Source organism: Bos indicus x Bos taurus, chromosome 3, assembly GCF_003369695.1.
Source record: "Bos indicus x Bos taurus breed Angus x Brahman F1 hybrid chromosome 3, Bos_hybrid_MaternalHap_v2.0, whole genome shotgun sequence".
Taxonomy (NCBI): Eukaryota; Metazoa; Chordata; class Mammalia; order Artiodactyla; family Bovidae; genus Bos; species Bos indicus x Bos taurus.
In genome coordinates this window covers 17099429-17113496 of record NC_040078.1, presented here as the reverse complement: position 1 = coordinate 17113496, position 14068 = coordinate 17099429, and the positions used below count along the sequence as shown (strand labels likewise).

General features: G+C 45.4%; 1 protein-coding gene across 2 annotated transcripts; it reads right to left on the bottom strand.

Annotated features, from left to right (window-relative positions):
* Window positions 1-2068: 2068 nt before the first annotated feature.
* Window positions 2069-4023, bottom strand: LOC113886722 (protein S100-A12). 2 transcript variants are annotated; one of them, XM_027533104.1, is made up of 4 exons: window positions 3818-4023; window positions 3469-3523; window positions 2781-2937; window positions 2069-2322 (listed from the first exon to the last, which is right to left on the bottom strand). In XM_027533104.1, the coding sequence occupies exons 3-4, from the start codon at window positions 2916-2918 to the stop codon at window positions 2182-2184; spliced, it is 279 nt and encodes a 92-aa protein (XP_027388905.1). In that variant the 5' UTR covers window positions 2919-2937; window positions 3469-3523; window positions 3818-4023; the 3' UTR covers window positions 2069-2181. The 2 variants fall into 2 exon arrangements, with proteins under 2 accessions (XP_027388905.1, XP_027388913.1); XM_027533112.1 differs by having other exon boundaries at window positions 3469-3567; window positions 3818-3859.
* Between the last annotated feature and the right edge of the window lie 10045 nt (window positions 4024-14068).

The following is a 14068-nucleotide window of genomic DNA, read 5'->3' as shown; positions in this document are numbered from 1 at the left end:
TCCATGGACAGGGTGTGGAGTTGGTTTTAGGTTGATTCAAGCACATAACATCTGTTGTGCACTTTATTTTTAATCTAATTCTGCCACTGGTCTGACAGGAGGTACCAGTTCACAGCCTGAAGGTTGGGGAGCCTTGCCATAAACTGGGTTGCTTAAACAACAGACATTTAATCTCCCAGTTCTAGAGGCTGGAAGCCTGAGATCAGGCTGCAAGTAGAGCTGGGGGTGTGGTGAGGGCTCTCTTCCAGTCTTGTAGACTTGCTGTGTGCTCAGATGACCTCCTCTCCATGTGTGCTCATAGAGAGAGAGAAATCTTTATTCTTCTTCTTATAAGGGCACTAATCCCACCATGAAGGTCCCACCCTCATGACTAATCTAATTACCTCCCAACGGGCCCATCTCCAAACACCAACACACTAGGGGTTAGAGCTTCAACAAATGAATTTGGGAGGGTACACGCACCCATAATGTGCGGGTATTCTAACCACTTAACAAAATGGACCTCTTGACATCTGGACTAAAGGGGCATGCCATCTATCCCAGACCTGACTCAGCACTCGACAGGGGATGGTAGACAGGGAGGCCCCCACTAACTTCTTCCCATTCAGATGGATGCACTTTTCACTAGGGAACCCAACACTTGGCCCCTAGGGAGATTACTCCATGCTCCTTCCTGTTTTCCCCTGGACCTTTTATAGGGGATCAAATCAGTAGCCTATTAATTTCCATGAGTTTTGAGCAAACTCCCAGAGATAGTGAAGGACAGGGAAGCCTGGTGCACTGCAGTCCATGGGGTCAGAAAGATTTGGACATGACTGAGTGACTGAACAACAATGATCTCCATTCATTCATTCATTTTTTTTTTAACTGCACTGGGTATTTGTTTCAGGATGAGGGCTTTTTGTTGTGAGCCCTGTTGTGAGACCCAGGATGGTACCTGGGTCCCCTGCTTGCAATGGAAGGCAGATTCTTAACCACTGGACCACCAGGTAAGTGCCCATAAGTTCACTTCTATAAAAGATATTTCTGAAATAACTGCTGCATGCCAAGCACAGTGCTGATGACAGAGATGCTGCACCTACGTGCACACACCCCCATCAATGCAGGAGACAGACATTAAACAAATAAGCACCCAGTGGATACAGAATCTCAGCAGGAGAGAAGAGCCCAGCAGGAGAGCAACACAGTCCTAGGGGAACATGTCACGAAGAACCTGGCCTAGATCAGCGTGGGGAGGGAGTCTGGCCTGAGAAGTCTTCCCTCCCCCGTACCTCATGCTTGCCTCCTGCTCCGGTCTCCCTTTTCCCCACACCTTTTATCATGCCCCAGGTTTCATGATCCATACAGGAAGAATAAGTGAAATCAACTCACTTGCTTGCTCAAAACCGCCTGTGACTCCTTAGCACACTTGGCACCAAGTCCAAGGTCCTCCCCACAGACTGTAAGCCCCTGCTCCCTACACCTGCTTCCTGCAGGCGCTCATCTCCCACCAGCCCTGCCTCAGCTCTGCACCCGCCATCGTGCTGGCCATCGGGCAGGTCAGGCTCGAACCTGTCTCAGGGCCTCGACCTCTCTCTACAGGACTCTTGACCCCAGACATCCGCAAGCTGTGGATCTTTTGCAGCTTTTGCATCCTTTGCAGATCTCTGCCCAAATGCATCCCTCTGTCAACATATTTAAACCAGGAACCCTGTCCTTCCCTCTACCCTATATTCCTTTGCTTTAGGTTTCTACATATCTCTTTTCATTACCTACCAGTGTATCACAGGATGCACTGGCCTGCTAATACTTAGTCGTTTGTCGGTTGGTTCATCTTCAATTCCCTCCCTATTAGAATGAAAACCCCAGAAGGATGAGGACTTCATGTCTTTGATCTCTGGCTATTATAGATGCTCACTAAATATTTGTTAAATAAATGAATACATGAACAAATTAGAGAGATTTAATAAATTGTTGGTGAACAAACGAGCAGACAGAGAAGCGGGTCTCGGAGGTCTAAACGGGGCTTGTCAGAACAGCAGGGGTGAGGAAGGATCAAGTTTGGTAAAAGAAAAAAAAAGGACACAGATTCTGCTAAGAACTTTGCCAAAGTACGTTTATTAATTCTCTCTTCCCTCAGGTAAGGCAGCCTCAGGGAGGAGAAGGGTAAGTCTTCTTGGGGACACTGCTGGAAAGAGCTTCCTACTCTTTGTGGATATCTATGTGGGCTGTTTTCAGCACCCTGGACACCAGGACTACGAATTCCTCAAAGTTGACGGTTCCGTCTTTATCGGCATCCAGGTCTTGGAATATTTTGTCAATGGTAGGTTGATCTTTGGTGTTCTGGGAGAAGAGAAAGCAGGGTCAGTGAGTTCCCCTTTCTTTAGGCCTCGCATCCCTCAGAACTCAGCCCAGGGCAGCCAGGGAACAGTAACTCATGATCCAAAACTATGTGGGAGAATCCAATGTGAGAAAATGAAAGGCAGACAGAAGCAGCTGTCTTAAGCCATCCTAGAACCAAGTCTTAACCTAGAAGATGTTGTATAGTTCAATAATCCAACCCCGCCTGGCCCTGCCTCTCTCCACTTTACCGAGAAAGGAAGGCATGATCTAAGGTGATGGAGAGAGCTATTCAGAGAGAGCGGTGGGCCCCTGTACCGCAGCTGGGAGGGGCTGGGGAACATCCTTGGAAGCACAAACTGGGGTGAACCCACCCCAGTCCTTGCCCCCACCATCATCCTTCAGACCACTGCCCTCAGCGCAAGGGGGTGGGAAACTGCCAAGAGAGGGGCCTCCCATACCTGGAGGGTTTTGGGAAGTTCCTTTGTGATCAGCTGCTTCAGCTCACGCTTGTTGAGGGTGTCGAAATGCCCCACCCGAACGGAGTACTGGTGGAAGATGTTGATGATTCCCTCCAGGTGATCTTCCAGCTTAGTCATTTTACCAAACTACGTTCACCTTCAGGAGACAAGGGAGGTCTAGAGCAGCGCCTCCCCAGCCCCACGCTTCCACTGTCTCCTCCTTCCTCATTAATGGTTTAGACAAGGGCTACTATCCCGGGTCTGCTGCTCTGTTTGACCCACGGTGAATGTTCTTATTTGTGGATAGAATAGGGGAGAAGGACATAGGGTACCGCCTAAAGTATCAAAGAATCAGCCCTAACTGCCACCTGTTCCATGGGCCCCCGTCTCCTGGCGAGTATAATTCAGAGAGTGCTGGTCACTCAGGCTCACCTGGGAAGGGTTCTGTGGTTGCCAGGCTGTTTCCTTTCCCCAAGTGATGGTACTTTAGGGTTCTTCCACATGCCGGCCACCCCTCCCACCTTGGCCATTCCCAAGTCCTGAGACTGGGTCTTCCCATCAGAGCAAGAGCTGGTACCCTTGGTCCCAAAATGCAGTCAGCCAGAGCGGGTTCAGAGGGCAGTGAGTTGTGGCTCCCACCATCCTGCCAAGTGACCCCCGAGGGCTGAGTCGAGGAAAGGACACTTACCCCTCTGCACAGAAGTGTGGAATGCCAGGAGAGTGCACAGCAGTGGTGAGGAGCCCTGGGGTAGGGAGGTTTTTATAAATCAGGCTGCACCTTTGACCTCTGGTGAAGAAACATCTCTGATTCATCTTGGGCTGAGCCCTAGTCGATACTCTTGCTCAAGAGAAGCTTCAGACCTATGGCTTTGACTGCAATGAAGGCAGCTCAGATTGCACCCATGGCACATGCCACCTGCCACCCCCCGTTCAGCCTGAAACAGAACGCCCATCCCTGCCACACCCACACTTCCCCCACCCCATCGCCCCAACACACACACACACACACACACACACACACACACACACGTGCCCACCGTGTTTCTCAGTCCTGGGGCAGGACGCAGCCTGCAGGTTGAGCTCTGTTCCCTGCTTCCTGTTAAGAGGCTAAGAAAACAAGTTTCAACACCTACATAGCTCCTACCCAGAAAGGGAAGGGCTGGGGAGAGGCGTTTGCTAAGTGTCTGTACAACAAAAACGAGAATGGTAATAAAAAAACAATCAAAGTGGATGTGTAACCCTGAAACAGGAAAAGGCCACTGGTTTAAAACTAAAGAAATCTATCCCAAGGGTCAGGCAGGTTGGGCTGTGGGAGCAACAGCTGCCCGAGCAGGAGGGCGCACAGCTGTGTGTGCACCGCGGGCGTGGACGCTCCGCTCTCCTCCCCTGTCGGCGGCCCCATTGTGCTGCTTTCGCAGAGCAGGAACTCTGGCCCAGGCTGGCTGCCCACGGCCCAGCGCTGGGAAGAGTACGTACAGAGTTATTTCCTCTTCGTTGTGTGCTGTTTAGTTTGCTCTGCTTTTGACAGTTTTATTTTATTTTTGATGCCCGCTTTTGGCCGTGTAAACTATTTCTGGTAATTACATATTTTTATTTATGAATAAAGAATGCCATTTCTCATACCAAAAAAAAAAAAACCTAAAGAAATCTGAATATAAAGCTTAGAACTCAGTTGATAGTAAAGCGTCAAGAGTGATTGATTAATTGTAACTTATGTACCACGCTATGTAAGATGTTAACAATAGGGGAGGCTATGCAGGACTATGGGAACAACTAAAGCTGTTTGTTTTAAAGCCCGAAGTCTTTGTTTTTGTTTTTTGGCCATGCTGCCCAGCTTCCGGGATCTTAGTTCCCCGACTAGGGGTTGAATCCAGGCCACAGCAGTTGACAGACCAAGTCCTAACCACTGGACCACCAGGGAAATCCCCTCCTTTTAAAAGTGGGCATGTGTTGGCCACTCACGTCATGCCAGGCACTGCCTTACACAAAACCTCACCTAATTCTCCAAACAGCCTTCACTCCAACAGTGGGGTGAGTGCTAATGGTTTGCTCATTTGAAGATGAAGAAAAGGATTTTGGAGAGGTTAAGGAACTTTTCTAAGTGCCAAATTCAAGACTGTTTGCTTTCAAAACCTTTGCCATTTTGTAACTGTTCTTTAAAATGAGAATGGTTGTTTTTTCTTGTAAAAATAATACATGCTCATACCTTTTATAGAAAAAAAAGACTAATTTTTGGAAAATGATGCCATCTTGTATCTGACTGATCTTTTTCTTCCTTTTTTTTTTTTAACACAGTCAATTCTTGATTAGCCTTTTTAAAAATCCTTTCTTCTGCGCTCCTCCACAACCCCCAACTCACTGTGCCAGACCTGGCCACAGAGAGGCACCAATTCCGTGGTTGCCTTCCAGGAATTTGGAGTCTGATGGGTTCAGACACCTTCCTGATCATAACACACACAGTTCACCGCACATGGAGGTTGGAGATTTCTGAGCACTAATCAGGCCAAGACTAGTGACTTGGATTCCACACTGGAATGGGGCCTGCACCCCTCTATGAAGTTAGTTAAAATACCACGACAACAGTGGGGAACCCAGCACATTAAAGAAAATGTTAACTAACAAAAACGTGAATTCTTTCTAACTCTTCTAACCTCAATGAGAAATAAATACATGCTCTAAAGTAGAAGATAGATCTTCAAAAGAATTAAACTGAATGTGATCATGTAAACACCTTGTCGATGTATATTCACTAAATTTTCATAATGCATGGAAACAGTGAATTAAGTTGATAAATCTGAGTAAAGCATATATGGGAATTTCTTGTACTGCACCTGTAATTTCTCTGTGAGTTTGGAATTATCAAAGTAAATTACATCAAACTGAAATTATATCCAAGTTTAAAATCACCCACAAAGTACTCAGAGCAGCTGAAATGACTTTGTTAGTCACACTCAAGACATGGGGAGGGGCACACACAGAGCTGAAGGTGAGGCAGGGTGATCAGAAGGGGCAGGTTGCAGCCCACCAAGATGGGATCACCCTCCAAGTTATCCCAGAGCCAGCTCTGGGTAGAGACAATAAATATGAGTGCCTGCCCTTACATAAGCACCCTCTCTAAAAGACGCTTCTCTGGGAGGGAAACACACTCCCAGGTAAGCAAGGAGAGGGGGGAAAAGAGGATGACATCACTTTAAGGCAGTGGTCCCCAACCTTTCTGCCATCAGGAGTCGGTTTTGTAGAAGACAATTTTCCCATGGACCAGGGTAGGGGGATGGTTTCCGAATGATCCAAGCTCATTACATTTATCGTGCATTTTATTTCTATTATTATTACATCAGCTCCACCTCAGATCATCAGGCATTAGCTTCCAAAGGTTGAAGGCCCCTGCTGTAAAGGATGGGAAGTTCTGGGTCTAAAGGGATTCCATTCCTGGAGATGTGGAAGCAGGCTCAGATCAACTCTAACCTCTGAGCAGTGGTGAGCAGAAGGGCAGCGTGGGTTCCTTCACCTGGCAAACACCTCCTAGCCCTTCATATCTGCTGGTCACTGCTGGGCAGGCACTTGGGAAAGCAGCCACAAACAGAACAGACATGAACCTGCCCTCACTGAACAGCCTAGGGAGTTCTAGGATGGGAAAGGCTCTCTGATAAGGTGGTGATGGAGCTAAAAAGGGCAGGGAAGCAATTGCTTCTTGTTGTTTGAACAAAATAATCAGCCTTATCTTCAGTTTTGGCAAGTGGACAAAAATCTTTTCTGTCTGTAAGGGAAGGGAGACTTCTCCCTCAGTTTTTTCTAGAATGCAAAGCTAATCATTGGAGCATTTTTCAGAAAGGATCCAAGGGTTTTCAGGAACTGAGACACCAATCCCTCTATGCCTTCCCCCCACTTTACCATCACAATTCCCAAATTTGGCTATTAGAGAAGCTGTCAAGTTGGGCTATGATGACCAGGATCAAAGCTCCAAGGTAGGAAGAGGTTATCAAGGATTCTGAAATAAAATCTTTTTGAAACCTAGCCTAGTGATCTCCATTCAGTACTCTAGACTCCACTACATGCTTTGTAGTAGCATGGTTACCATGGCAACAGGTACTGCCTAAATGAGGACCCAGACCACCCCTGTAGCACATCTCTGCAGTAGTGGGCTAGCAATTTGTCCCTAAAACTGCCCAGACCAGGAGGTTTCAGTGGCCACACCTTACAACCACAAGAAGCAACTGCTTTGGGGGAGGCAACTAGTGAGACCCTAGATCCCTATCTCCTTGGCTTGTGAAGGCAGAACAGATCCTACCGATGGACTAAGAAAGCCACTGGAGTGTTTGGGCATTTCAGGAATGGGGAGGCTGCAGAAGGAAGAGAAACTAGATGGGTAGGAGCCAGATGGCAAGAAAATAAGAGACTTGTAGTGCTGTGTTCATCCTGAACTGAGCAAATCATGTCACAACTCTATTTTGAAATCACATCCAGATTACTCAGTGTCATGGGCTACTTTACCCCTTCTGAATTAGACAACCGATGTTGATACAAGGCTGTGATTATGTTAGGAAATTGGGTGTGGCAGAGCCTGTCCAAGGTCACTGCTCCCTTTCTTTTTACTTTTTCCGGTGAAATTAACTCTATTTTTTAAACAGCTTTATTGAGGCATAACTGATATACAAAAATTGCACATATTTAATGTGTAAAACTTAATGAATTTAGACATTTTCAAACACCGGTGATACCATCACCACAATCGAGGTCAAAAGCACATCCATTACCCCTGACAACTTCCTTGAGTGCCTTTGGCTTTGTTTTTGGTTTTTGTGGTAAGAACACTTAGGGTGAGATTACCATCTTAACACACACTCGAGTGCACGATGTTGTTGTTGTTCAGTCACTAAGTCGTGTCCAACTCTTTGTGACCCCAAGAACTGCAGCACACTAGGCTTCCCTGTCCTTCACTATATCCTGGAGTTTGCTCAGACTCATGTCCATTGGGTCGGTGATACTATCTAAGCATCTCATCCTCTACTGCCCTTTTCTCCTTTTATCCTTCCCACCATCAGAGTCTTTTTCAGTGAGTCAGCTCTTCACATCTGGTGGCCAAAGTATTGGAGTTTCAGTATCAGTACTTCCAATGAATATTCGGGGTTGATTTCCTTTAGAATTGACTGATTTTATCTCCTTGGAGTCCAAGGGACTCTCAAGAGTCTTCTCCATCACCACAATTCAAAAGCATAAATTTTCTGGTGTTTAGCCTTCTTAATGGTCCAACTCTCACATCCATACATGACTACTGGAAAAACCACAGCTTTGACTACATGGGCCTTTGACTATACCACCAAAGTGATGTCTCTGTGTTTTAATATGCTGTCTAGGTTTGTCATAGCTTTCTTTTCTAAGGAGCAAACATCTTTTAATTTCATGGCTACAGTCACTGTCCACAGTAATTTTGGAGCCCAAGAAAATAAAATCCACCACAACTTTTTCCTTTCTATTTGCCATGAATTAATGAGACCAAATGCCATATTCTTAGTTTGTTGAATGTTGAGTTTCAAGCCAGCTTTTCACTTTCCTCTTTCATCCTCATTAAGAGGCTCTTTAGTTCCTCTTTACTTTCTACTTTCTGCCTTTAGAGTGACATCAGTTGCATATCTGAGGTTGTTGATATTTCTCCCAGGAATCTTGCTTGATTCCAGCTTGTGATTCAGTGCATGATACCATATCTTTAACTGTAGGCACTATGTAGGCACTGAAGCTGAAGCTCCAATCCTTTGTCCACCTGATGCGAAGAACTGACTCATTGGAAAAGACCCTGATGCTGGGAAAGATTGAAGGCAGGAGGAGAACGGGATGACAGAGAATGAGTTGGTTGGATGGTATCACTGACTCAATGGACATTAGTTTGAGTAAACTCTGGGAGTTGGTGATGGACAGGGAGGCCTGGCATGCTGCAGTCCATGGGGTCCCAAAGAGTCAGACATGACTGGGTGATCTGAACTGACTGTGTTGTACAGCAGATCCCTAGGTCTTTTTCATCTCCCAGTACTGTAACTTTATACCACTGAACAGTAGTAGTCACTGCTGCCCAGGAGGATACAGTTCGAAGGGGTGAGACTGCTTGAAGAACTCCAGATGAGCGCTTCTTTCTTGTTTTTGTTCCCCCGCTTACTACTGCATTCCATATCATTTTGAGACATGCAAAAGACTATACATAGCATATAAGTTCATTACAAGGCAAAATAAAGCAGCAAATACCTGTGAATCTATAGGAAGCCTTTAGTACTCCGGACAGAAACCGAGTGATTAGTAAAGTATTCCAGAAAGCAGAGAAGGAAGAAACTAAATAACTTTTTTGTTTGCTGAAAAATGTAATTCTCTGAGAGTCACCAGGCACGCTAGCAGAGTAGCCAAGAATGCTTTAAGAATGGTTGTTACTAGCCATGTCCATGGACAGATGAGTGGATAAAGAAGATGTGATATGTGCATACAATGGAATACTTCTCAACCATGAAAATGAATGAAATAATGTCATTTGCAGCGACATGGATGGAACTAGAGATTTTCATATTAAATGAAGTAAGTCAGAAAGAGAAAGACCAATACCATATTGTATCACTTATACGTGGAATTTAAACTGTGGCACAAATGAACCTACCTATGAAACAGAGACAGACTCAGGGACGTAGGAATAGACTTGTGGTTGCCAAGGGGGAGGGGTGGGGGAGGGGTGGGCTGAGAGTTTGGGATTAGCAGATGCAAACTTATGACATAAACAACAGGGCCCTACCGTATAGCACAGGGAACTGTATTCAGTACCCTGAGAAAAATCATAATGGGGGGGAAGAGAATATGTGTGTGTGTGTGTGGCTGAATCACTTAGCTGTACAACTGAAACTGATACAGCATTGTGAATCAACCATATGTCAATTTAATAAAATAAAATGCCTTTTAAAGAAAAAAAAAAGTGATTTGCTCCTACAAAAAAAAATCCGTAATTTTTAAAAATTTTTATTTATTATTTTGGCTGCCCTGGATCTTTGTTGGTATACAAGGGCTTTCTCTAGGTTGTGGCAAGCCGGGGTCACTCTCCAGCTGCAGCTTCTCATGGTCATGCCTTCTTTTGCTGTAGAGTGTGGGCTCGCAGAGCGTGGGCTCAGTTTAGTTGTGGCACATGGGCTTAGTCGCCCAGCAGCATGTGGAATTTTCCAAGACCAGGGATCAGACCCACGTTCTCCACATTGGCAGGCAGATTCTTAACCACTGGACCACCAGGGAAATCCAAAATTATTTTAAATAAAGCAAATACTACATATTGTGCTGGGTAGGGGGTGGGGGAGAATGATTTGTTAGCTTTTCTACCTCAGACTGAATTTCTTAAGACTCTGAGCCCCTTCGTAGAAGGGGGCAGGCACACATTGCTTGGATCAGTGGGTTCTGGGAATGAGGCTACACTGAGGCTCTGACCCAACCTAGAGCGATTGGTGGAGCCAGTCCGCTGTGAAGAGGGACTGTGGTTGATGAAAGCTGACATTACAGCCTCAGGGGAGCATGCATTCCAGGCAGGACTGGGAACCTGGCTGAAAACTGTAAGAGAAAAAAAAAGAGATGAAGGAGGTCAAGAGGCTCTGCAAGAACCATATGGGCTTCATGTAGAAAAAGCGTCCATAACTGGTGGAGAAGCAGAGGCCACAAAAGGTGTACTTGGAGCTGTGCAGAGTTACATGGCCCCAGTGGGATTTCCCAGAAACCTGAGAAGGTGACTGTTGTTGCTAGACCCTGTGCTCCAGAAACTGCTGGAGGAGGCATCAGGGCCCAAGGGTGCACCAGGCAGGCTCGACCTGTTCGAGTCAGGGGAAAGGGGGACACCTGTCACAAAAGTCTCTGGGCTGAGGCCCTCCAGACTGACTTGTGTCCCAGAAGTGGGGTGGGTGGGGGAGCAGGCAGTAATTTCTGGTCCATAGAAGGAGGGAAAAGAGAGACAGACACATCTCACTGGAGAAAGCAGCTAAGGGCCCCATACAGGCCAAGGCACCTGACTGGGACTTTGAATTCCACTCAGGGCATCAGCCAATGGGAAATTCCAAAGCTCTGAAGATAGGTCTGAGAAGGAGCTTTTTCTGAGACAACCTCTAAAAACCTTGAGAAAATGAAAATGGCCATCCTCTCACCTATCTGTGAATAAAATGGCTATTTTCTGGTGACCTGATCCCATATGGTGAATCTGTCTATAGTGTCCCAGAAGCTGAGGCTGACATACACGGGAGATGAGGCCTCTTGAGAAGTTTTCAGCCCCACAGGATTCAGCTCAGTAATCACCAGGGCCTTTTCCTACCCCGGTGCAGAAACACTAGAGGAAGACAATAAAAACTCAGGTCGGGGAAAGGCAGACATCCAAAAGAAATTCAGCAGAGGTCTCTGCTCCCTCCAGCTGCATCCCCCATCAGAGAACAAGCGAGGAAGCGAGAGGGAGCAAGGGCCACCCCTTCCCAGCCAGGAGAGCCCCAGAACTGGAGAAGTCCACAACCCTATAAGTGAGAACTGCGTGAGTGATGGATCAGCCACAAGTGTCCAAATACAGATGGATTAAAGCCTGAAACAGGAGCTGTTTACCTGCTTTCAGAATAGGGAAAACAGAGAGCTATCTTGAAGCAGTTCTGCTTTGCTCTGTGGGGCAATGGCACTGAGATACGTGCCCTCTGACCCTCCCCCATCCCCACCCCGGTAGGCAGTTAGTCAACATCACTGCTGGCCCAATGGGGAAGAGAAATCTCCTAGAGATATGAGGCAAGAGAGACATTTGGCCCCAGTCGGATCCACAGCAGGAAAACTTTCCTGAAACCAAATTAATATGGTGAGCAAAAGGGGAGATCATGCCAGTGACAAAGGAAACACAAGAACAATAAAATTGATGGAAACTCTTCCAAACCCAACCTTCCCATGTGCTTTGGGTGGCAGTGTCCTCTACAGCGGCCGCAGTGCCTGGCCTTTATAGAGGGCTTCCCAGCAGCTTGCTAGAAATGCATCATCCACAGAATTGTGCAGATGGCCTTCAACATCAGCTTTTATAATGAATAGAAGCAAACACAAGAGACTACTGCTGTTCATGAGAGCAGAATGATCCTCAGACTCCCCACTGGCCTGAGTGAGCCCCAGGCTCAAGAAGCAGATACCAGACACCCTCTTAGTATGATTTGTGGAAACTTGAGCAGTTAACTGGGAAAATAAAAACAGGTAGTTGTAAATGATCATACTTATTGCATTTGGAAGTTCCTTGGAAGATCCTCATCTGCCTTGTGGATCAATTGATTTTCCTGGAATTTGGAGCCAGTTGCGTTTTGAAACAGTAGCTGGAATTGTGTCAGAAGTCTGGTTAATGGGGCAGATGTGATGTTGACTGTCAACTGTCTATGCTGGAACTGGCTGAGTTTGAAGGATTTGTACAGGATACCTCCAAACCCTTCAACAGCATGGAATAGTTGGCAGAATATTTCTGGAGTAAAAAGAAGGCAGATTAAAGCATTTTTTAAAAATTATTGAAAAAGTAATTCTCTGTGAGACCCAGAATAGAAAACTGAAGAGGGGAGTGCGTCAGAAATGATTTCTGAGGTTCCTACTTCAGACTGTAAATTTCTAAATTTCTGAACCTTTTCCTAGAGGAGAGGATTCAGTATTAATATCTGATGACCTCTGGAGTCCCAGAGTATAGCACCCTCTATTCTGTGAGTTTTGAGTGAACTCCAGGAGATGGTGATGGACAGGGAGGCCTGGCGTGCTGCGATTCATGGGGTGGCAAAGAGTCGGACATGACTGAGCAACTGAACTGAACTGAACTGATTCTGCTCCAAGCCTGAGTGTTCCGGATGCAGGCTGCAGAAAAAGCCCTTCAGCCTCCAAAGAAAACTAAGAAACACCAGCTAATCAGTGTGTTTTCCAGTAATGACATTAATAGCCTCAAGGGAAGAACTAAGTCCAACTTGGCTGGACACATTCCTGAAAAAATATACAAGAGTAGCAGTTATTCAGATGGAGAAACAGAGGAGGTGATGAAATTCAGAGACAAGAGTGCCCCGTGGGGTATTGGTTTGCTCCACAAGCTCAGTGTCTCCAGATGTCCCATTACTTCTCATTTAGTTTTTCTTGTCTTATAGCACTGGCTAGGGCCCCACAATACTAATATTAGATAGAAGTGGTAATGGAGGCATCCTTGTGTTTTTCCTGTTATTAAAAATTAATGTCTGTGGAAACAGCCTAAATGTCCATCAAAAGGTGAATGGATAAGGAAGGCGTGGTATATATTTATATATATTGTGAAATATTACTTGGCCATGAAAAAGAATGAAATGGTGCCATTTGCATCAACATAGAGGGATCTAGAGATTATCATACTAACTGAAATACATCAGACAGAGGAAGACAAATATATGATATTACTTATCTGTGGACTCTTTATAAAAGGATACTAACAAATTTATTTATGAAACAGAAATAGACCCACAGACATAGAAAACAAACTAATGGTTACCAAAGGGGAAGTAGAGGGGAGGGATAAATTGGAAGTTTGGGATTAACATATACACACAACTATACAGATGACCAATGAGGACTTACTGTATAGCACATAGGAACTATACTCAATATTTTGTAATATCCAATGGGGGAAAGGAATCTGAAAAATAATATATATGTATGTATAACTGAATCACTGTGCTATACACCTGAAACTAACACACCATTGTAAATTAACTATACTTCAAAAAAAAATAAATGTCTAATGTTTTTCCTTTAAGTATGACATTTATGATGGGGTCTTAATGAATTACATTATAGTGGAGAGTTCTAGGACCAAAGCAGGAAAGAAATCCAGAGCATTTTATTTGTGTTTGATATTTTGCTCTGGAAAGCACAGAAGAGAAATATGCCATAACAAAGCAAGATGCTGAGCAAGCTGAACCGAGTGGAGCCCTTACTGGGCTAGGCTGATGAAGAATCTCTGACTCTGGATGCAGGATATAGTTCTATGCTTTCTGCTGCTAATGAGGTCCCTTTAGGAGGAAGAAGAAACTTCTGCCCACTGAAAGAGCAATGGGTACAGATCATTTGAAAGAGTTGCTAAAGGTCTATGCCCTGACCTAAGCAGCCAGTTCAGACCATGATTTTGCAAACAAGACAATTATTCACATGGAAATTTTCACCACTCCTAAAACTAGAAGGAAGACTCCTTAACCGAAAAGGAGGGACAGTCCCTAAGAGCTTATGGAACACAAAATGTTAATCCCCAGTTCTACAGTCATTGTCTGGAGGATTGCTCA

Excerpts from the sequence above, each read along its gene's own strand:
- LOC113886722 (XM_027533104.1), bottom strand. The coding sequence starts at position 2,918 with ATGACTAAGCTGGAAGATCACCTGGAGGGAATCATCAACATCTTCCAC. Across the intron at positions 2,323-2,780 it reads AACTTCCCAAAACCCTCCAG|AACACCAAAGATCAACCTAC; the intron begins GTATGGGAGGCC and ends CTCTTCTCCCAG.